Consider the following 21761-nt stretch of genomic DNA (forward strand, 5'->3'; position numbering starts at 1 on the left):
TGATAAGCAGTCCCTTTGAAGAGAACACATCCCCTAGCCACAGTGTGTCCCAATTCCTGTACTTAAACCCTTAACCAACATGTCCCTGCTGCCAGCACAAATCAAGGTGCCAAGGGTAGTTTTGTTTTGTTTGTACCCAAAGGCTCGGCCCTACCCCAGGTGGTGACTGGATATCAGGACAGTTGCCTGTTTATGACCTTCTCTCAAGAGTCCCTCCTGCCAGATCAGGGTCACAGCAACTGAAAACAAAGCTGGACACACTGAGTGGGCAGGGACAGGGGTCCTGCTGGATCCTGCGCTCCCCAAACTGGGCCACAGTGGGGCCTTTCATCTCCCGCTTGCTTTTGCCTCTTCCCACCCCGCTACCCCAGTGCAGCAATTATGGCGCAAATTAGAATGCTTTGATCATCTTTAGAAAGGGCCACACGGAGGAGGGACACTGCCAAGCAATTAGGGGCAGAGGGGCTGGAAGTTCAATGGCTTGCTTAGGGGGTGAGACTGCCCAGGACACCCACCCCTATCCCTAGCTCTCCTCCCTCCAAAAGTGCCTGTCCCAGCAGAGCAGTGGACTCCCCAGGGTGGCAGAAACAGATGGGGATCCCCCCTCCCAGCCCCTGCCCACCAGTCTCCCTCTGCCTGGCCCCCAGCCCAACGGTCAGTTCTCCAGCCCCATCTCAGCCCCTTTGAAGCAACCGCAGGAACAAGGGCCGCTTTCACAGAAGTGGGGAGACGCAGAGTGGGACGATGAGACTTCAAAGGTGAGGGTCCAGCCCACTACCTCATTCCCTCCCCCAGTCCTGGCTGCCCTCCCACGCACACACACCCCTCTGTCCTCTATATAGCTCCAGGGCATCGTTTCCCTGAGGGCTCCCAGGAGGTGAGGGCCAGGTGAGGTGCGGACCATTAGAAGTGAGTAGTTTAGTGTAAGACAACGGGATCAGATGGTTTGAGGGACACAAAGTCTGTGGGCAGGAAGAATCACAGGAGAGGGTAGAGTCCAGGAATAAAGAGGACAGGGTCTCCCGCCTTGGCCCCAGGTCACCATGCCGCTGGCTATGTTGTTGCTGCTGCTGCTGCTACTGTCCCCAGACTCCCAAACTGCCCATGGGCATCCACTGTACACGCGCCTGTCCCCCGGCGCCCTGCAAGGTGAGCCGGGCTGGTCCGAGGGAACCACGGGAGGTGGGAGGGGCATAGGGAAAGTGAGGTCAAGGGAGGACAAGGGAAATGAGCTTATCTCTCACACTTAGGAGGGCCTGTGGTCCTTCTGCCCACCTTCTGCTGGAAGGAGGAGCCTGGAACTGGGATATAGGAAGGGAGGGTAGACAGCCTCACCCAGGAAGCAGAGACAGCAACACTGCCAAGGGGTTCCAGAGATAACGGTGTTAGAAGACCCGGGGCAGCATGCCTTGGGCCCAAAGATGGATACCTTAACCATATTACCTGGATGTCGGTGGGCAGTGGTTTTCCTCTGAAATCTTTAAGAAAGGAGCTTTTCAGAGATTCCTTCCCAATTGTAGCACCATCTGCCCTGAGGGCTGGCCCTTGGGGCCTGACCTCTCTCCCCATCTCTACATCCCTGGTAGTCTAAGAGTTCACCACGCTTCTCTGGGACTCCCCAGACAAGGTTCAGGAAGACTTAGACTGAGTGGGGCTCTCTGCCAAGGGAATGTGACTTTGTGTCCCATGTCCCTCCCCCTCCCAGTTTTATCTGCCCAGGGGACTCAGGCATTGCAGGCTGCCCAGAGGAGTGCCCAGTGGGCCATAAAGCGCGTGTTGATGGAGATCCAGCACAGACTACATGAATGCCAAGGTTGTACCAGAAGTGCTACCCCACCCAGCAGACTCACATTGGTACAGGGGACTCCTCCTTTTGTCCATGTCCAGCCCTTATTTTTAGGTTCCATCGTCCTTGGGGTCAGATTCTTTTTGAAGGTCCAAGTGGAAGGGGTATGCCAAACTTGAGACACAGCAGGGAGGAGGGGAGAGTGTGGGCTCAGGTGGTCACAGTTCATGGCTGCTCAAATAGTTCCATGTGCTAGAAGGCGGGCCAAGTGGAGAGTGGTTGAAAGATGAGGCCCAGCCCCCCCCCCCAATAAAGCGAAAGATCCGCAAGAGGGCGCAGCGAGGCTCAAAGGATTGTTTCTCAGTAGGACCTGGACGCCCTAGACCTCAAGCCCCCCTCCTCCAGGACCCACCGGAGCCAGGTGAAACTAAAAGACTCCAAGGGCTGAAAGCGAGGTGGGCCTCAACGTGAAGATAACTAAAACTTTTGCTTCATGACGCCGTTTCTGCCATTCTAGTACAATGTGGAGAAAGACATCAAGGCGTTGCCAACACGACCCGGGCTCACGGCCGCATAGTCGGTGGCAGCACGGCTCCCTCGGGGGCCTGGCCTTGGCTAGTGAGGCTGCAACTTGGAGGGTTGCCTCTGTGCGGGGGTGTCCTGGTAGCAGCATCCTGGGTGCTCACGGCTGCACATTGCTTCGCCGGGTACGTCGTCGAGATTCCAGGCACCTGCTCAGCAGGGCCACCCAATCCGATGGGAGTCTAAGCACCCATGGGCCAAAGCAGAGCAGAGCAGGTCTCTGCTGCCCCCTAGCGGAAGCTAGCTCCCAACCTCGGGCCTTAAAATGCCGGTTGCGGGTGGGGGTGGGGGTGGGGGTGAGGGATCCCAGGGTAGGAGAACATCACACTGAATTTTCCCACTGCAGGGAATCTGCACCTTCCCGGTCTCCCTCTCTTTCCCTTGGGTCACAACAGCCACACTTACAGGCTCACTGGATGGTGTGGGTGCATGAGGGTCTGGGCCTCTGAGGGGGCCTCACGCCACCCTCTGTCCCTGATTGGTGTCACCCACTACTTGCGCTGCAGTGCCTCGAATGAGCTTCTGTGGACTGTGATGCTCGCCGAGGGGCCTCAGGGGGAGCAAGCGGAAGAAGTGCAGGTGAACCGCATCTTGCCCCACCCTAAGGTGAGAAGACACGCCCTGAGTCCTCAGAGCTGGGAATAGCATCCCAAACCCTCTTCCTTGACCTTGAACCGCCACCTGCTCTCTAGTTTGACCCGCAGACTTTTCACAATGACCTGGCCTTGGTACAGTTGTGGACGCCTGTGAGCCCAGAGGGGCCTGCGCGCCCCATTTGCCTTCCCCAGGGTTCTCGGGAGCCTCCTGCCGGCACCCCCTGCGCCATTGCAGGCTGGGGGGCTCTCTTCGAAGGTATTGCCAGTTAGGGCCTGGATAAGCTAGCTGCAAGGGGTAGTGAAGAACCAATGGGGGCGGGGCTAGGGGTGGTGGAAGTAAGCTGAAGAGGTGGGGTTTGGAGAGACTAGAATGATGCTCCATCGCATAAACCACGAGGAATTAAAGAGGGCAAGTGAGAGGGGATCTCGAGGCGCAGCCTCTGCCTTCCAAACCCAGACCCCTTACATTCTTTCCTGTAGACGGGCCTGAGTCTGAGGCAGTGAGGGAGGCCCGCGTTCCGCTGCTCAGTGCAGACACCTGTCAAAAGGTCCTGGGGCCTGGGCTGCGGCCCAGCACCATGCTCTGCGCTGGTTACCTGGCAGGGGGCATCGACTCATGCCAGGTATGAGCTAAAACTGACAGGGGGCCCTGGGTGCGTCTCTCCCCTTGGCAAGATAACCCTGTTCTCTCTGGGTCTAGCTGAAAGCTCCTACCTACCGCTAAATCTTCCTAAATAAAATGGAAACAAGTAGTAATCACAGACGCAGCCAGAGCCAATCCTTCCCTACCAGGTACTAGGCAGATATAATTCGATCGATTGTGAATGCATTGCTCTCTGTTGGCTCTGGTCCCTTAGGGTGACTCCGGGGGCCCTTTAACCTGTTCCGAGCCCGGCCCGCGCCCCAGAGAGGTCCTCTTTGGAGTCACTTCTTGGGGAGATGGCTGTGGGGAACCAGGGAAGCCTGGGGTCTACACCCGTGTGACCGTGTTCAAAGACTGGCTGCAGGAGCAGATGAGCGGTGAGCATCCCCTAGCTAATGGTACCTCGGATAGGTCTGGGCAAGCCGGTTTCCATCCCGCTACTCGGGTCTCTGTGGAGGAGCTGCGGATGAGTGACTTGTAGATCCACATACAAGGGGTGATCTGGCATCTGCTTGCAGCGGGCCCCTCCACTCGCGAGCCTAGCTGCAGAGAACTTCTAAATTGGAACGCTCGGGAAGAGGAGCCGTTCACGGACGCCCCGGGCCTCTGTGCCTTCTATGCGCGCCAGTGCCTAGGGTCCGAGAGCTCCTGTGCGCGCCTAGCGCTCCAACAGTGTCTGCAGCGCAGGCGACGGTGCGGTCAGTCCTGTTTACCCCTGCCAGGGTGGGGGAGGAGGAGTAGGGGTGGGAGGTTGGAGGGTGGGGGTGGGAGATGGGGTGCGAGCCCCACCATTCGGTGGGCCCCTTACACCTCTAAACCGCTCGCAGAGCTACGGTCACTGGCGCACACCCTGCTTGGTCTGCTGCGGGGCGCCCAGGAGCTGCTCGGCCCCCGGCCAGGATTGCGGCGTGGAGTCTCCGCGCCCGCTCGCTCCGCGCCGTCGCTCCAGGAGCTTCCCGGTCACAATCCCCGAGAACAGCGGTTATACTCAGGTATCCTGAGTGCCCCCAGCCAGGCCTAGGCCCCAGAGTCTCGGAATCATGTAACCTCTCCGAGGCGTGCCCACTAACTTCCTGTGGTCTCCTCCAGGATCGCGAATTGCGGGAACCTGGCTCCAGAAACCAAAGCCGGAGCGGCGCCCGGAAACAAAGGGTAATGTCGCCCCCTACCGGCCTGCTGGAGAGGAGCGGCCAAGAGGCTGTTTCTAGAGAGAAGCTGGGATTGTCTGCTAGAAAATTCCAAATGACAACAGAGAAAACCGGCGCTCACTCCCTCTCTTCCAGGAAAACAGATTCCTTTTTAGGGAGACATGTGGCACTAAGTCCTTGATGGTGTCAGAGGCACACAGCCTTGCATGATCACGAAACCTCTGCCAGCCTCAGTTTCCCCATCTAGAGCACACAGTTCTCTCATAGTCTGGGGATCTCCCCTTCTTGCAGGCTGCCCTGGGCTGGAGCCTCTGCAACAGAAGTTAGCGGCTATTCAGCGAGCGCATGCTTGGATCCTACAGATCCCAGCTGAGCACTTGGCCATGAACTTTCATGAGGTAGGTCCCCAGGCTGCCCAGGCTCCTTCACAGTGGCCTGTGAAAGCTGACCTGACTGGAGCTCAGTAGAAGGAAGAGACAGGGGGATCCAGCCTTTCCGGGGCGGAGTGGGGGTGAGGGTGAGCTGGAATAACAGGTGGCTATGAAGATGGGAGGTAGAGAGGTAAGAGTGGAAGGGCTCATTAGAGCATTCGCCTGATCTGGAAATTAGATGGATTTCTGGGAGATGAAGGGGCAGGGCAAGGCTCTAAGTAGCTTCCAAAGCTCCAGGAGGCAAGAGCAACCCTCAGGTCAGAAACCCTCAGGAGTGGTTTTTTGGGTCCTAACCTCCTCCCTCTGCAGGTGCTGGCAGATCTGGGCTCCAAGACACTGACAGGACTCTTCAGAGCTTGGGTGAGGGCCGGTTTGGGGGACCAGCGTGTGGTCTTCAGTGGCCTAGTGGGCTTGGAACCTTCCACACTGGCTCATAGTCTCCCCCGGCTACTAGTGCAGGCCCTGAAGGCCTTCCGCTCAGCTTCCCTGACAGAAGGAGAGCCCCAGGCACCCTGGATAGGTGCTGATCAAGGACAGAGGCTGGGAAAGGAGCGCCAGGGCCAACTCCAGCCTCCTGTTCCCTGAACCAGGCAACCCTGTGATGGTCACACTGTCCTGGGGGCTAAAGCGGTTGTGTGAGACATACAAAGTCTCTCTATTCCAGTTGATCTTGGATGTGTGGATAGAGTGGGGATCCTGGATCTCACTCATCTTCTTCAATGTGTCACCAGACACGCATGGCTGCTTTAATAAATGTTATTTATACTCTACATAAAATCTGGAGCTTTCTTGGGATGGGAAGGGGCTGGCATTAGATGGGAGTAGGGCAGGGGCCAACCTCGAAGAGCAGTTAACAGAGACCACAAAGGAGCTGGAAGGAGCCAGAAGTGGTGGCTTGTGCTCGCCGTGCTAGCATTCTGGAGACTGAAGCAGGATTGCACTGAGTTTGAATGTGAGCTACATAGTAAGCTCTAGGCTAGCCTGAGCTACAAAATAAGAGCACCCCTTACCCCCCACACACACACACACACAAAGATACGAAACCAGGGCCTGGAAGAGATAGCTCAGTGGGTAAAGTTCTTGATGCATATGGATCTGAGTTCAAGACCTCAGAACCCAGGTAAAAGCCACAGGGGCAGAGTACACCTGTAAACCACAGCCCTAGCTAAGGAGCATGGCAGTGAGGAGCAGACAGACCTCGGGCGTTCACTGGCCACTCTAGCTGCTCCAGGCGAGGTCCAGGTTCAGCGAAGAGGCCCTGTCTTGAAAAATAAGGTGGAGGAGATCAGCTGGATTTCAGCAGCAGCAGCAGCTCCAGAGCCTCAGTCCTTCTGTGGCTTTCCGTGTCCCCCTCTCCCTTTCAAAACCGTAGCTTCTGGTATGGCTACCTCAAGGTGATCGGTGACGTGCAAGTGATTTAGTACGCAAGTCAACCGCGCCAAGGGGAGCAAAGAGAGAAGCTGTGCTTCTCTGCCTGAGTGAGGACCCGGACACCATCCTGGAGCAGAGCAGAAAGATTCAGCAGGCGACATGGCCCAAACCTATGACAAGACCCTGCCAGACCAGGCTGCCACTCTGCCCTCAATGATGCAACCTATGAGACCAATGACAGCAAGAAGGATGCCCTGAGGTTCATCTCTTGGGTCTCTAAGAGAGCCCCTGCACCCTCACATATGAGCAAAATGATCAATGTCTGCTCCAAAGACACCATCAGGAAGCTGACAAGGTCCAGCATGAAGTACAAAGAGCTCAGCCACCACTGCACCTTGGCAGACAATGGTGACAGTATTGTCCTCTCCCTGGAAGCAAGCAAGCCTTTATGAGGCCACCTCCAAACTTCTGCTTAGAACAAAGAATAGGCTCAGACTTGCCAGTGCATGCTGCAGTCGGCTCCTCTCTTGTCAGACCCTATGGGCATCCCTTCACCCCATTGCTAGTCTCCCCGACATCTAGATGGCCTCCTCCCTCCATGCCTGACGGTTCTGGCTTTCTGATTCCTATTAGATAGAAGCAGATCACGGTGCCCAGGCACCTTTGAGGGTTGTATTCTCTTAAGCATACTCTTAGTGCCATCTATCCCGACCACTGACTTCTAGCCACAGTCATTACAACGGACAGGCCTGACTCTGTGTGGAAACGACCCTCCTTGCCCCAGTGGATCCCCTTTTCTTTCCCTTTGGTTTTGGCTACTCATAGATGCAGGAACGGTGAGGAGACTTCAGTTCAAATTAAAGAAAGAAAAGAAATGGGCCAGTAAGGTGGCTTAGCAAATAAAGGTACCTGCTGCCGAGCCATGTGAAAGGAAAAAAAAATTTAACTCCTTCAAGTTTCCTCTGACTTCCACACATGCCACAAACTGCGCAGAAACACACTGAGTGGATGGGTGGATGGATGGATGGATGGATGGATTTTATTTATTTACTTATTTATTTATTTATAAATCTTTGGGGTTTTTTGGAGACATGGCTTCTCTGTGTAACAACCTGGCAGTCCTGGAACTCATTCTGTAGACCAGGCTGGCCTTGAACTCAGAGATCCTTCCTCTCTTCCCAAGTGCTGGGATTAAAAGCATACACTGCCACACCCAGCTTAGAGGTAATATTTTTAAAGATGGGGGAAAAAATACACAAGTACAGGTGGAGCACTAGCAAGATGGCTCAACAGGTAACAGTTGCCTGCTGTACAAGAAGTTTCACCTCAGAACCCTCTGTAGAAAGAGAGAAGCAATTGTGACAGGTGTACACACACACACACACACACACACACACACACACACACAGAGGATTCGCCCCCCACCCTCTGCCACCCTACCCCACCAGGCCCCACCCTACCAACAATCTGTGACAATCCCTGCCTGGGATCTTTTCGTTCTGCCCTTGGCTCCTGCCCTAACTGGCAAACCCCACCCCCTCATCACCAGCTTTCAAGTATCAGATTGCGTTTCCGGCCTCTTCTTTCCAAACCCCTAAACCACCAGCACCTGTCCCCTTGCTTGCCTCATTCCACAGCCAACAGGCTGAAGGGAAGACAAACCCTAGTCAGTCAGAGGTGGGGGATGGCAGGGCCTGTGCTCACACTGGGGCTGCTGGCTGCCCTTGTTGTGTGTGGTAAGGATGACATAACCCCCTTCCTGGGGGCCTTCTATGCCCACCTGGGCCACCGCCTCCCTAACATTATACCTAATTCCCACTCCCACTCTGCCCTTTCTAACCCTAGGCATCCCACCCTCAGGGAGCAGCTGGCTTTCCTCTGCTCTGCCCAGCCCAGGGCTGCCCCAGCAGGAGCACAGGGAAGGCTCCTTCCTAGGTCCAAACACCAGCACCCTACCCCTCTCCCCAGCCCTCCCAGGCAGTTGGGGCCTGAATGAGGAACAAAGGCTGATCCAGCACCTATTCAATGAGAAGGGCTACGACAAAGACCTGCGGCCGGTGGCTCGAAAGGAGGACAAAGTGGATGTCGCCCTAAGTCTCACCCTCTCCAACCTCATCTCCCTGGTGAGTAGACCTTCGTGGGATAGCCTGAGCTGGGGAGAGGATGGCAAGAAGGGACAATTGCTCAAAGGCTCCTGACCAGCTAGCTCCTCTTCTGGGAGACATGCATGACTATTCTTTGTGCCAGATGGTGCCACGGGCCTTTAGCCACCCAAAGCCATCAGCTCTGCCTGCCACTGTCAAGCTATCCCTGTGCTCCCCCGGGACTCACATCAGCAGCCTCTGCCCTTCGCTTCCGTAGTCTGCTGATCCACCTCGATCTGTTGCTCTAGAAGACCCTGGCCCTTCCAGCTGCCGTGGTCCCTGGGAACCAGGCAGATTAGATTCTGCTGACTGAGTTTGGGTGAAAGGTAGATGGGAACCTTTGGCTACAACCCTGTTGTTTGATTACAGAAAGAAGTGGAGGAGACCCTCACCACCAACGTGTGGATAGATCATGTAAGGACACCCTGCCGAAGGTTCCAGGTCCCCTGGTGCTCACTTATGCTGGGGACCACAAGCTCCTATGGACACACCTTTGGGGGAGCTTGACTACAGAGAACCCAACTGCCCTTTTCCACTGAGGCCTCTACTAGCTCCGAGGACATGTCCTAGAAGGCTGGGGTTCCTCCGTGCTAAAATTGCCGCTGTGTCCCGATTTGCTTTGTTGTTGTTTTGAGATGGGGTTCCCTAGCCCTGTTTCCCTGGCTGACCTAGAACTTATGACGTAGACCATGCTGGCCTTGAACTCACAGAGATTCATTTGCATCTGCCTCCCAAGCCCTGGGACTAAAGGTGGGATTAAAGCACAGAGTCACCACCTCTGGTGTGCATTGGAAGTCACTTTTCAAATCAAAATATCAGAACTGATAGAGGTTCACGGCATAGAAACAAGCCAGTCTGGCGTGGAAATTGTGCCCCTTAGTGGTATAATGTATGTCCTACACAACTGTCTGTGACGGGCCTGAGTCTAGTTCTTTATCCATCTCCTCCAAATTTCTTTTGTCCCAACTCTCAGGCTTTGTTTAGACTTCCCTGGGGAAGTGGGGACCGCTGGGAGGGTGGTTAGTGGCCGAATCCACTTCTGATGTCCTTTTTGGACCTCTAGGCCTGGGTAGACAGCCGTCTACAGTGGGATGCCAACGACTTCGGGAACATCACTGTCCTGCGCCTGCCCCCTGACATGGTGTGGCTACCAGAGATTGTACTGGAGAACAAGTTGAGAGGAACCCTCCCAGCCCCCCTCTGCCTCATTCCCTTCCTTATGCTCCCCAGCCTGCGCCTCCAGCCCTGCCTGCCCACCACCCTCTCCTGCCTCCTGCGGTCCTGCCGGTTCCTGGCCAGCCAGGACACACAGTGATTATGGTCTCCATCCCACAGCAATGATGGCTCGTTCCAGATTTCTTATGCCTGCAATGTGCTTGTCTATGACTCGGGCTATGTGACCTGGCTGCCGCCCGCCATCTTCCGCTCCTCCTGCCCCATCTCAGTCACCTACTTCCCTTTCGACTGGCAGAACTGCTCCCTCAAATTCAGGTTTGTCCACCTGAATGTCTCTCGGGCCAGGGCACCCAGCCAGGGACTGGAAGCTGTGAACTAAATGCTCTCAGACAGAGGCTTTGGTCCCATGCTGAGCAGAAACCCCTCAGATGATAGCCTTCCCCAACTAGCCCTCCCCACTCTACCACCTCCTACCCTCAGAAGCCCTGTTCAGAGACTTATGACCACTGCTCTCTCCAGTTCACTCAAGTATACAGCCAAGGAGATCACACTTAGCCTGAAGCAGGAGGAGGAAAACAACCGCTCTTACCCCATCGAGTGGATCATCATTGACCCTGAAGGTTTCACAGGTACTTCAAAAGTCATGGTGGATGGGCCCCAAAGATGCAGACATCTGTGGAAGTTCACTTACACCTCACACACTCAGCCTGGGGCACCGACACACATACAGGGAAAAATAGGCACCCAGACACAGCCTACACACCTACAGTTACTGATCCAAAGAGATTCTAGAGCAAAGCAAAAGGAATCAGGGACCCCTTCATCACTACTACCCTTCCCCCCAACACACACACAGCAGATACTTGTGAGTATGGCAAGGTCTCTGAGGCTAGACGTAGCTGATGGAGATGGGATCAGGCCTTCTGAAGCCTGAAAAGACTGGGGGTGTGGCTGGGGGTTTCATGGATGGATGGATGGATGAATGAATGAATGAATGGATGGATGGATGCTATCACCAACCCCATCTGTGACTAGCTCAGCTCTGTGGGGCTCTCTGCTCAACCCTGTCCAGAAGAAGAACCCGTGTCTTCCGTTTTCAGGGCTGGGATATCCTAGATGAGAGTATTATACTCACCTAATGTTCTCTCGAAAATCTAAGCCAAGGAACGACAGTCAAGAACTATCACTAGATCTTTGGTTTTTAACTTAGAAGACAAACTCAAAATGGCATGGTAACATGCATGCCTGTAGCCTCAGCCCTTGGAAGGCAGAAACTGAAGAACTGCCTCAATTTTCAAGCCAGCCTACACTACACAGGGGGTTTCAGGCTATCCAGGGTTACACATCAAGACCCTGTTTTAAAAACTAACACAACAGAGCTAGTGAGATGGCTCAGCAGGTACAGGTACTTGCAGCTAAAGCTGAACTCACATTCAATTCCTACAGCCCATGTGGAAGGAGAAAATCAACTCCTATAAGTTATCCCCTGAACTACACATACACACACACACACACACACACACACACACACACACACACACACACCTAACAAAACAAAAAAAAGAAAAATCAATGTAGCTGTGCATACCTGTAATCCCAGTACTCCAGAGGCTGAAGTAGGAAGATCATGAGTTCAAAGACAGCCCTGACTGTCTTTGACATAGTGCTATCAGCATGAACTGCAAATTCAAATTCAAAGTAATACATCTTATTTGCTCTGTGTGTGTGTATGTGCATGTGTGAATGAATACATAGCATATGTGCCCAGAGGACAACTTGCATCAGTCAGTTCTCTTCTTCCCAGAGACTGAGCTCAGGTCGTCAGGCTTGACAGATATTGTCTGTCTGTCTGACTCACGGAGCATCTCATCGGCTCCAGACAGTGATTTTAAAAACTCTCTCTTTAATCGTCATGCCACCTACTTTTGATTTGTTAAAGCTTTCTTTTTTAAAGATTTACTATTTATTTTATGTATTTGGGTGTTTTTCTGCATGTACGTCTTGCATACTAGAAGAGGGCATGGGACGACATGGGACTACATGTGTAGGACTATAGTTACAGATGATTGTGAGTGGCTATATGGGTGCTGGGAATTGAACCCAGGACTTCTGGAAGGGCAGCCAGTGCTCTTCACTGCTGAGCCATTTCTCCAGCCCCTTGTGATAGCTTTTAAGCCAAAACATACTCCTTATTTGAACCCTGTATGGCTTCAGCTTCTGTCTTTTTCCAAGGAGAGAAAGAAACAATAAGCAAACAAATAAAAGAGCCTTCCAGAAAAAGTCAGAAAAAAAACTTCTTCCTCACAGACTGACCCCACAGATGGGCCCCACAGTACCCAGAATTCCTCCAAGCCTTAGACAGCACCCTTGCCTGCCTTGCTCCATCCCAGACCCTCATGCTGTCCCAAGCCTCCTTAGCCCCATGGTTTCCCTTCTCCAGCTTGATCCTCAGCTGTCCTTGTACCTTCCTCAGAGAACGGTGAGTGGGAGATAGTGCATCGGGCAGCCAAGCTCAATGTGGACCCCAGTGTCCCGATGGACAGCACCAACCACCAAGATGTCACCTTCTACCTTATCATCCGCCGCAAGCCCCTCTTCTACATCATCAACATTCTGGTACCCTGCGTGCTCATCTCCTTCATGATCAACCTAGTCTTCTACCTGCCAGGCGACTGTGAGTCTCATGCCCCACTCCCCAGCTCCCCGGCAGCCTCTCCCAAGGCCACCTAGCTTGGGTGTTCCCAGTCCTGCCCCTGATCTTCACGGTGAGGGGAGAAATGACCATTGTGAATAAGAACTCAGGCAGGAATCGCAGGCAGGCCTAGCTGGTCTTTGGGTTAGGAACTGCATGCTGAGATTCAACCAGGATGTCTGAGAACTTTCTGAGTGGCAGGGACTGGGAACACATAACAGTCAGTGTTGATCACTTAACCAGTGATATGCTTGCAATGTTTTGAAAGAAAGGCAGGGAGTTTAAGCTCAGGCTACTTGCCCAGATCACTCAGTTAATTAGCTGTGGAGCCAGGATGTAAAGCTAGGCACAGGATGCCATACCCTAGGATACATATCATGGCATTGTGAACCTTGGTGGCAGTGCCCGCTGTGAGGGGACCTTGTGGACTCCAAGTGTGAGCTTCCAGCTAGGTCTGCCTCTCCAGGTGGAGAGAAGACCTCCGTGGCCATCTCAGTGCTCCTGGCCCAATCTGTCTTCCTGCTGCTTATCTCCAAGAGGCTGCCGGCCACTTCCATGGCCATCCCCTTGGTAGGCAAGTGAGTATATACAGCCCTGCCCACAGCCAGCCTTGCCCATGCCTCTGCCCTCAGTCCCCAGCTCCAGGCATGCTGTGTGCTCTCAGGTTCCTGCTTTTCGGCATGGTGCTGGTCACCATGGTGGTGGTGATCTGTGTCATCGTACTGAACATCCACTTCCGGACGCCCAGCACCCATGTGCTGTCTGAGGGAGTCAAGAAGGTGAGCTTTTGACCAAAGATGGAAACCAAGTCCTGGCCGGGAGGATCCGTGAGCGTGATGGGTGTGATCTCAGAATCACTGGTCCTGTTGCCCAGAGTGAGGATTCTCAGCTCCACTAAACTCTTTAAAATAATAATAATAATAATAATAATAATAATAATAATAATAATGGACCAGTTAGCTAGCTCAGTGAGTTGGAGCATTTTCCACCAAGCTTGACTGCCTGAGTTTGATCCCTATGACCCATGCGGTATAAGGGGAGGACTGACTCCTGCAGGATGTCCCCTACCTCCTGTAGTAGCACTGTGGCATGTGTATACATGCACACACATATGCCCACATACACGTGTGCATGAATACTATCATTTTAAAATTAAAACAAAATTTAAGAGTAAGCAGGCGAGGACACAGGGGACAGGGTGTTTGGGACAAGACTATCTGTGCTCTAAGATTGTGGGACAATAGGTTCTTCTGGAATAAGTCATCTTCTGGATGGTGATTCTATAGCTCCTTAATGGTTTTTGTCTTTAATTGAAAGGAGAGCCCAACATTTGGGCTTTTATTCATTTGAGACAGGGCCTTACTATATAACTCATAACAGAGGGGGGCACCGGTGTATAGCTCAGTTGGTACAGTGCTTGCCTAGCTTGCACAAGGCCCAATACTGAGTATGAACCCTGCTTGATCCTAGTGGGAGGATCAGAAGTTCAAAGTTATCCTCAGTTACATAGTGAGTTCTGGGCTATCCTAGTATACATGAGACCCTGGCAGGAAGGAAGGAAGGGAGGGAGGGAGGGGAGGGAGGGAGGGAGGGGAGGGAGGGAGGGAGGGGAGGGAGGGAGGGAGGGAGGGAGGGAGGGAGGGAGGGAGGGAGAGAGGGAGGGAGGGAGAGAGGGAGGGAGGGAGGGAGGGAGGGAGGAAGGAAGGGGAAGGGAAAGAGGATGGAGGAGGAGGAGGAGGAGGAGGAGGAGGAGGGAGAATCAGGGCAGAAGGAAGCTGAGGTGTGTATCAGTGATAAAGCATATGTTCAAACTCTTAATTCTCCTGCCTCAGCCTTCTGAATGCAGGGATTGAAGGCATGTACCCCCATTCTCAGCTTCTTTTTTTCTTTTGGGGGGGTGGGTGTTTCGAGACAGGGTTTCTCTGTATAGCCCTGGCTGTCCTGGAACTCACTTTGTAGACCAGGCTGGCCTCGAACTCAGAAATCTGCCTGCCTCTGCCACCCGAGTGCTGGGATTAAAGGCGTGTGCCATCACGCCCAGCGCTTCTTTTTTTCTTAAGATTTATTTTCAGTGACTGAGTTCTGCTGTTGCTGTAAGTAATGAGGGACCGTTGAAAGCATTCTACACCAGTCAGTGGGGAGTCTGGGAAACAGACAATGGGGTCAGCCTGGGAGCTCTATGCGGCAACCAGGGTCCTCAGAATGTGTAAAGATGACTCCACACTTGTGAAATGGCCTGTCTTGTGTCCCCCTGACTGCTAAAGTTCTTCCTGGAGACCCTGCCCAAGCTCCTGCACATGTCCCGCCCAGCAGAGGAAGACCCAGGCCCCAGGGCTCTCATCCGGAGAAGCAGCTCTCTGGGATACATCTGCAAAGCAGAGGAGTATTTCTCACTTAAGTCCCGCAGTGACCTCATGTTTGAGAAGCAATCAGAGCGGCATGGGCTGGCCCGGCGCCTCACCACAGCCCGTGAGTTCTGGTAGCCTTGGAACGTGGCCCATGTGTGGGAGGTGGGCAATGATAGGCATCATGCCTGCCCCTGGCCTCTGTCCACAGGCAGGCCTCCAGCAAGCTCTGAGCAGGTCCAACAGGAGCTCTTCAATGAGATGAAGCCAGCTGTGGATGGGGCAAACTTCATCGTCAACCATATGAGAGACCAAAACAGTTACAATGAGGTGAGCGACCTGAGACACCATAGAATCAGATGTTCAAGTAGACTAGGGATCAAGTGGATTCTGTCTCCCCCTCATAGACACATGTCCACTTAGATGAAGAGATGCATGGTGGGTAAGGGACCCTTGGCATACATTCTCCAGGAAGGCAGAATTCCTTCATGAAATCCCACAGCATCACCCTGGACCAAGCTCAGGGGTACACACAGACAGACAGCCTTAACATGACCAGGACAAATTTTAAATACATGTCCTTTCTGCTCAGATATTCCAGATAGCATCTATTTATTATATTTATTTATTTTTATAAATGGGTATTTATGCATATTACATATTTATTATACAATTCTTATATTATTATACAATATAATGGATATATAATATGTAAGTATATTATTTTATAAAATATGAATAAATAATATATAACAAATATTTTAATTTTATGTGGTATAGTATATATAAATATATTTTATATTTTGGTTATATATTTATTTATAACATTTGTTTTATTGTTATGTTACTTTTGCAGTGCTAGGGATTAGACTCAGGGCCTCTGTAAATCATTAACCACTGATCTACACTCCCAGCCCAGCACCAGACCTTTCAAAGACAGCCATACTGGGCTGTCTACTCTTAAGCAACTTTTTAACGGTTCTCCATTGTATCCTCCTGCTCACATGTGGCTCAAAGCAGCCCTGAGTGGCTTGGGTCCCTACTAAGGGTAATGGCATTCTGTCCTGCCCCACCCTACTGCTATAAGCCTGAGGTGGCCCCCACAGACACAGAGGAATGGAGCCTATGTGTCTCCATTTCCAGGCCCTAGCTTAAGGGTGTGAGCCTGCATTCTGAAGACTTCCCTTACCCCATGGTGTCTTGACCCTACTTATAGGAGAAGGACAACTGGAACCAGGTGGCCCGCACAGTGGACCGTCTCTGCCTGTTTGTGGTGACACCCGTCATGGTGGTGGGCACAGCCTGGATCTTCCTGCAGGGTGTCTACAACCAGCCCCCACTCCAGCCTTTCCCTGGGGACCCCTTCTCCTATAGCGAACAGGACAAGCGCTTCATCTAGAGCAGGCATGAGTAGACAGCCAGGCAGACAGCAGTCTGAGAACGGCACGTAGTTCCTGCCCTTGAGCTTGTGCCTAGCGGGTGCTGTGTGGCTGGGCAGAGGCCATGGTCGGGAGAGCTCCCTTCCGGAAACAATTCCTTTCTAAATAAAGGAGGGAGACACTTGAGATGGGCTAAGGGTGGACGTGGTGGAGAGGGAGGCTCCAGGGTTGTGAGGAGAAGCAGGGGCCTTGCTCAGGGGGCCAGAGAGGTGACCTTGGGACTGGCTTCCTGGGAACAGTCCTGTGAGAGATCCCCCAACCTGAGCTGCTCCTCCGCCTGACTGTCTTCCAGAGCAGGTCAGAATTCTGAACTTGCAATTTCCTTGCCTTCCTTCCCTTACCTACCTGGGGCCCAGAGAGGGTGACTACTCTCCATTCCCCAGGGAAGGAGGTTTACTGGGATGGTGGGCTGTCCAGGTTGTCATCTGTCAGCCCCCGATGCCTTGGTCGTTCTGTCTGAGTCCTTCTGAGAAGCGGGGGACTGGTGTGGGAGGATGACACTTGGCATCAAAAGCCCCATCAGTGTGTGTTCTCACATCCTAGAGCATCAGGACCCAGCAGCCCCTCTAAGAGACCCCCACATTGAGTCCCTTCCTCCTAGCCCCAGGCTCTCCAAACCAGGGTTGCCTAGCAATATTTGAGGTACACTTGGGATAAAGATTTATCCGTCGTTCATCTGAAGCTCAAATTTAAATGTGCACCCAGTGTTCTTATTGAGTCTGGTCTTCAACCCTATCCTAAAGGAAGGCACATTCAGAACTATCCTGAGTCCTATCAATCACAGGAGCAAGGAGACTAGGTCTTAGTGTAGCCTGCAAAGCCCACCTCTCAAATCGTGTCTTGAGACAGTCCCTGCTCTCTGTACCTGGCAGTTCAGAGTAACCAATAGAATGAGGTAGAAATGATGCTATGCTCCTTCAAAGAACAGCTTCTGAGATGGCTGCTCCTGCAGAGTAATGGCGCACACCTATAACCCCAGCACTTAAGAAGCCGGAGCAAACAGATGAGACCAGCCTGGGTTGCACACACACACACACACACACACACACACACACACACACACACAGCACTGCGGCCTCTCCCTTCCACTCTCCCACTCTCTTTGGAAGTCAGCCACACTGCTGAGACTCTGTAAAAGGGTCCACCTATCAAGAGCCACACAGGCAGGTAGACTAGAAAGGGGGTCTTTCTACCCTGGGAGGACCTCTAGATGAGAGCTGTTCAGGACCCTCAGAAACTGTCGGGGATAATAAATACATTTGGGAGCAGAGAGCTTGTGGTAATTTGCTTCATTCATCATATGATCTTGAGAGACCCACCGCTCCTACTGTAGTCTATTTTGACCCCAGGAGTGGAATTCACAGGGTCGTGCATGTGACGAAAGCCTTCCCGTCAGTTAGCTGCACCCCAGCCCTTAGCTTCAGTCTCTTATGCACACAGTGAGACTGCTCACAGGTTATCGCTAACATTGAATTTGTTCACTGGGGTTAAGACCTCTGTGTTCTAGAAACTTAGGGTGTAACTCTAATTTTTCTCAAATCCTACTTTTTTTGTAAAGATTTATTTTATGTATGTGAGTACACGGTAGCTGTCTTCAGACACACCAGAAGAGGGCATCAGATCCCATTACAGATGGTTGTGAGCCACCATGTGGTAGCTAGGAATTGAACTCAGGACCTTTGAAAGAGCAGTCAGTGCTTTTAACCACTCAGCCATCTCTCCAGCCCTCAAATCCTATTTTTAATGATGGTTCTTAAACACTTTAAACTCCCTTGTAGCCCACAACCCACCAGAGGTAGTGAGAAAGAAAGGAGACAGTGGGGTGGAGGGGTGGGGGGCAGTGAGTGGACCTGTTTAGAAAAGTTCTTTGGAGCAACTCCCAACTGTGTTGTCCGAAAATTGGCAATTCAGTTCCCAGGTCAGCAGTGGCAGCTCGATCCACTGATAAACACTCCACCGATACACCAGCAGTCCAATTCGGTAGAGTCAGGTTAGCAATAGCAGTGACCTAGCAGAGACAGCCAGGCATCAGCCCCAGCTCAAGTCAACAGAAGGGACCAGGAGAAGTTTTTCTGCTCTGCCTGTCAGGGAAGCAAAGATCAGCAAAGACAGGAGACCCACAAGTGTTGCACAGCTAGCTCTATAAGCAAGCCAAGCTCAGCCCCCATCACTGTCCATCAAGTCCTATTTATACCCTTCAAACATCACATGGCCTCCACTGGTCTTGCCTCAGCACGTGTGTCTGTCTCAGCTAACGTCACTCTGCTAATCAGCCCAAGTCTACAGAAGCAACAAGAAGCTGAGGTACACCACCAGAAGGTTTTGTGTGTGTGTGTGTGTGTGTGTGTGTGTGTGTGTGTGTGTGTGTGTGTGTGTGCATTTCTCTCTATGGAGTCCTAACAAATACAGCTCAACTGCACAATGTATGGCAGACCAATACATGCACACCGCTAGCAAAGAATCCTTTCTCACACGTTCTTTCAGTTTGCTTTAGCAGAACATTTTTTTCACCTGTGTCTGCTTCAGCCAAACACTCCTTCATGAGTCTGCTTTAGCCTTTCACCCATGTCCACTTCAGGAAAACACTTCTTCATGTGTTTGTCCCAGCAAAACACCACGGAACACAACTGACTTTCCAAAGAACCCTTAAGTTTCCACTTCACTAGGGTACCCCAAGGGTGATTTCTCACCGTGGACCTCATGTGTGGGCTTGGTTTGCAGGACATGAATCACAAGGAGTTTGCACCCAGTACTCCTGCATTCCAGCCTCATACTGGGGCAGAGAGGAGCCAAGAATAGGAAGGAGCCAGCGGCCCAAGTACTCACTTCCCTATTGTGCAGGAAGGGCTTCACAGCTTAAAGTATTTTCTTGGAGAACAGTGGTCACATTTGGTCCGGACAGCAGCAGGTTTTGAATCTTGAGATGAGACTGAGGAAAAGGAAAACCCATTTTAACCCAAAACAAACCCTAGTTGCATCCAGAGTGAACTGGTCTATAAATGCGAGGTGACGTTCCAGGAAAGCAGCTTTATCCAACACACACAGACAAGCAAGGAGTCCAGGACTCCCCAGATTCACCCAGTCACCCTCATACACAAGAGCTGGGAGAGGTCTTCATCTGCCATCACTAGCTGCTTCTCTGTGCCACGGAGGCACTCTTGGAATCCTGCCACATGGTGCTGCAGCTGGCAGCAGGTCCCTCCTTATCCCAGTTGAGGAGACTGTGGACTCTTCAGAGGTGACAACCCCAAATGCCACATCCAACCAAGGGTGCCTTTTGTGCAGCTTGTCAGCACCATGGGGTGTTGTCAGGACTGGTCCTCCATGGTTGACTTGGAGCCTCATCTTCTTTTGGCCCTGGATGTCACATTCACAAGCAGCTTCCCAAGAAGGTAACCCATACTCCCCAGTCCAGTAGAGCTGCCCATCTTCTCAGTGGGTAGCACACTAGTAAGGGTGGACTGGGCTTCAAGGACAAAATGCGATGAACTGTAGCCTTCACTTAAGGAAGTAGGTGTCCTTTCCCCCACATAGTAAGAATTTAGAGATGGTGATGGTGAATCCCACATCTTACTGGCAGTGTTACTCAAGTTGGCACAGTTCTGTACTTTACATCTATATTCCAGCAGGACAGCAGCCTACCATTTATTACCCATTTCATCATGAAGCAAAGCTTTCCCACAAGTTCCATTTGTGGAGCAACTGTCTAGCCTGGGCAAAGCCCTGCCTTTGGTCTCCAGCACCACCATGTAAAATCCAGCCTGGTGATTACAGCAGTTGAGAGGGTACAGGTGTGAGCCCTTGAAGCTCAACCTGTTCCTTAGCCACACAGATGGCTTTTAGCCAGCCTGGGCTACACAAGAGTGTGTCTCCAAAAATCAATTTATTAATTAATTGCAAAAACAAGTAGTCTTTGAAAAGATGGGGTTGAAGGCAAGTGAGATAGCTCAGGGAGCAAAAAGCTTTTGCCATGAAAGCCCAATAACTCAAGTTTGATTTCCCCCAACCCCACAGAAGGGTAGAAGGAGAGAACACATTCTATAATGTTGCTCTCTGGGCCTGGTGTGGTGGCGCACATCCCAGCACTTAGGAGGAAGAGGCAAGCAGATCTCTGAGTTCAAGACCAGCCTGGTCTACAGAGTGAGTTCCAAGACAGCCAAGGCAACCCAGAGAAACCCTACCTTGAAGCCCCCCCTGTCCAGTGTTGCTCTCTGACATACACACACACACACACACACACACACACACACACACACACCATGGCATATGAAGGTCCCTCATTCACATAATCACACAATAATAATATAAACTTTTTGAGACAGAATTTCTCTATGTAACAGCTTTGGCTGTTCAGGTAGACCAGGCTGGCCTCAAACTCACAGAGATTTGCCTGACTCTACCACCAGAATGCTGGGATTAAAGGCATGGTCCTCCACTCCCAGCTAATACTATAAATTTTAAACACACACAACTTTCCCTGAAGCACCTTGTCTTAGGGTTTCTGTTGCTGTGCTCACACACCATGACCAAAAGCAGCCTGGTGAGGAAAGGGTTTATCTCAGCTTACAGTTGTCGTCCATCCATCACAGAGGGAGCTCAGGGCAGGAACTCAAGGCAGGAACCTAGGGCAGGAACTGACGCAGAGCCCATGGAGGAGTGCATCTTACTGGGTCATTTGCTCATGGCTTGCTCAGCTTGTTTTCTTACACAATTCAGAATCACCTACCCAGGGATGGCATTGTCTCCCAATGAGCTGGGCTCACTCATGTCAATCACTTATCAGGAAACTGTCCTACAGACAATTGCCAACAGGCAATCTAGTTGGAGGCATTCTCTTAACTGAGGTTCCTCTGCCCAGATAATACTAGCTTGAGTCAAGTTGGTGATAATCAAAGAAGAAAACACAACGACAACAACTAACCGGGCTCCTTTGTGAATCAGTGTGGTCAATGAAAGGTGAGCCATATCTGTAAGTTTGAAATCTGCAGACTGAGCCAGCCATAGACCTGAAGTGTGTGGATGAAAAATTTGTGCCTGGACTACATACACAGATCGACTTCTTGTTGTTATTAGTTGATTAATGAAGCCTGGCAATCATTTGTACAACACTGGCACTGCAGTATTAGCCGACTCCCTTGGGTGCTGAGGAGGCATCACTGGTTAGCTCTTCCGGCCTTTGCAACAGGTGGTGGCAAGAGAAAAGCAACTGGAACAAAGAGTGACCCACACATATGCTTTGCTCTTCGTTGGTTTTTCCTCTTCAAACTGGACTCTCCCAGGAGACTCCACTCCTCCTAAGTGACTTGCCCTGCAGCAGAGAATGTCAAGCCAGCTTCCAGACCTCTCTCCCAGTGCACCGAGGAGAGTAACAGTCTTCACATGTAGGAAGGCCTCACAGTACATGCCAG

General features: G+C 52.0%; 2 protein-coding genes across 5 annotated transcripts; both read left to right on the top strand.

Annotated features, from left to right (window-relative positions):
* The first annotated feature begins 652 nt into the window (after window positions 1–652).
* Window positions 653–5956, top strand: Prss56 (protease, serine 56). Of its 4 annotated transcripts, none has more exons than XM_006529860.3 (13): window positions 653–758; window positions 1706–1813; window positions 2151–2207; window positions 2304–2493; window positions 2875–2974; window positions 3061–3220; window positions 3445–3587; window positions 3822–3984; window positions 4126–4305; window positions 4435–4599; window positions 4697–4759; window positions 5047–5153; window positions 5496–5956. In XM_006529860.3, exons 2-13 carry the CDS (start codon window positions 1780–1782, stop codon window positions 5769–5771), a joined length of 1638 nt encoding a protein of 545 aa, XP_006529923.1. In that variant the 5' UTR covers window positions 653–758; window positions 1706–1779; the 3' UTR covers window positions 5772–5956. The 4 variants fall into 4 exon arrangements, with proteins under 4 accessions (XP_006529923.1, NP_081360.1, XP_006529921.1 ...); NM_027084.2 differs by lacking the exon at window positions 653–758 and adding an exon at window positions 865–1149 and having other exon boundaries at window positions 2154–2207; XM_006529858.2 differs by lacking the exon at window positions 653–758 and adding an exon at window positions 867–1149.
* Window positions 5957–8147: 2191 nt separating this feature from the next.
* Chrnd (cholinergic receptor, nicotinic, delta polypeptide) lies at window positions 8148–17621 on the top strand. Its single transcript, NM_021600.3, has 12 exons — window positions 8148–8293; window positions 8526–8680; window positions 9071–9115; window positions 9765–9874; window positions 10037–10192; window positions 10397–10506; window positions 12351–12551; window positions 13036–13147; window positions 13234–13348; window positions 14834–15038; window positions 15126–15244; window positions 16131–17621. The coding sequence occupies exons 1-12, from the start codon at window positions 8242–8244 to the stop codon at window positions 16311–16313; spliced, it is 1563 nt and encodes a 520-aa protein (NP_067611.2). The 5' UTR covers window positions 8148–8241; the 3' UTR covers window positions 16314–17621.
* The last annotated feature ends 4140 nt before the right edge of the window (window positions 17622–21761 follow it).

This window comes from Mus musculus, chromosome 1 (assembly GCF_000001635.26).
Source record: "Mus musculus strain C57BL/6J chromosome 1, GRCm38.p6 C57BL/6J".
Lineage (NCBI taxonomy): Eukaryota > Metazoa > Chordata > Mammalia > Rodentia > Muridae > Mus > Mus musculus.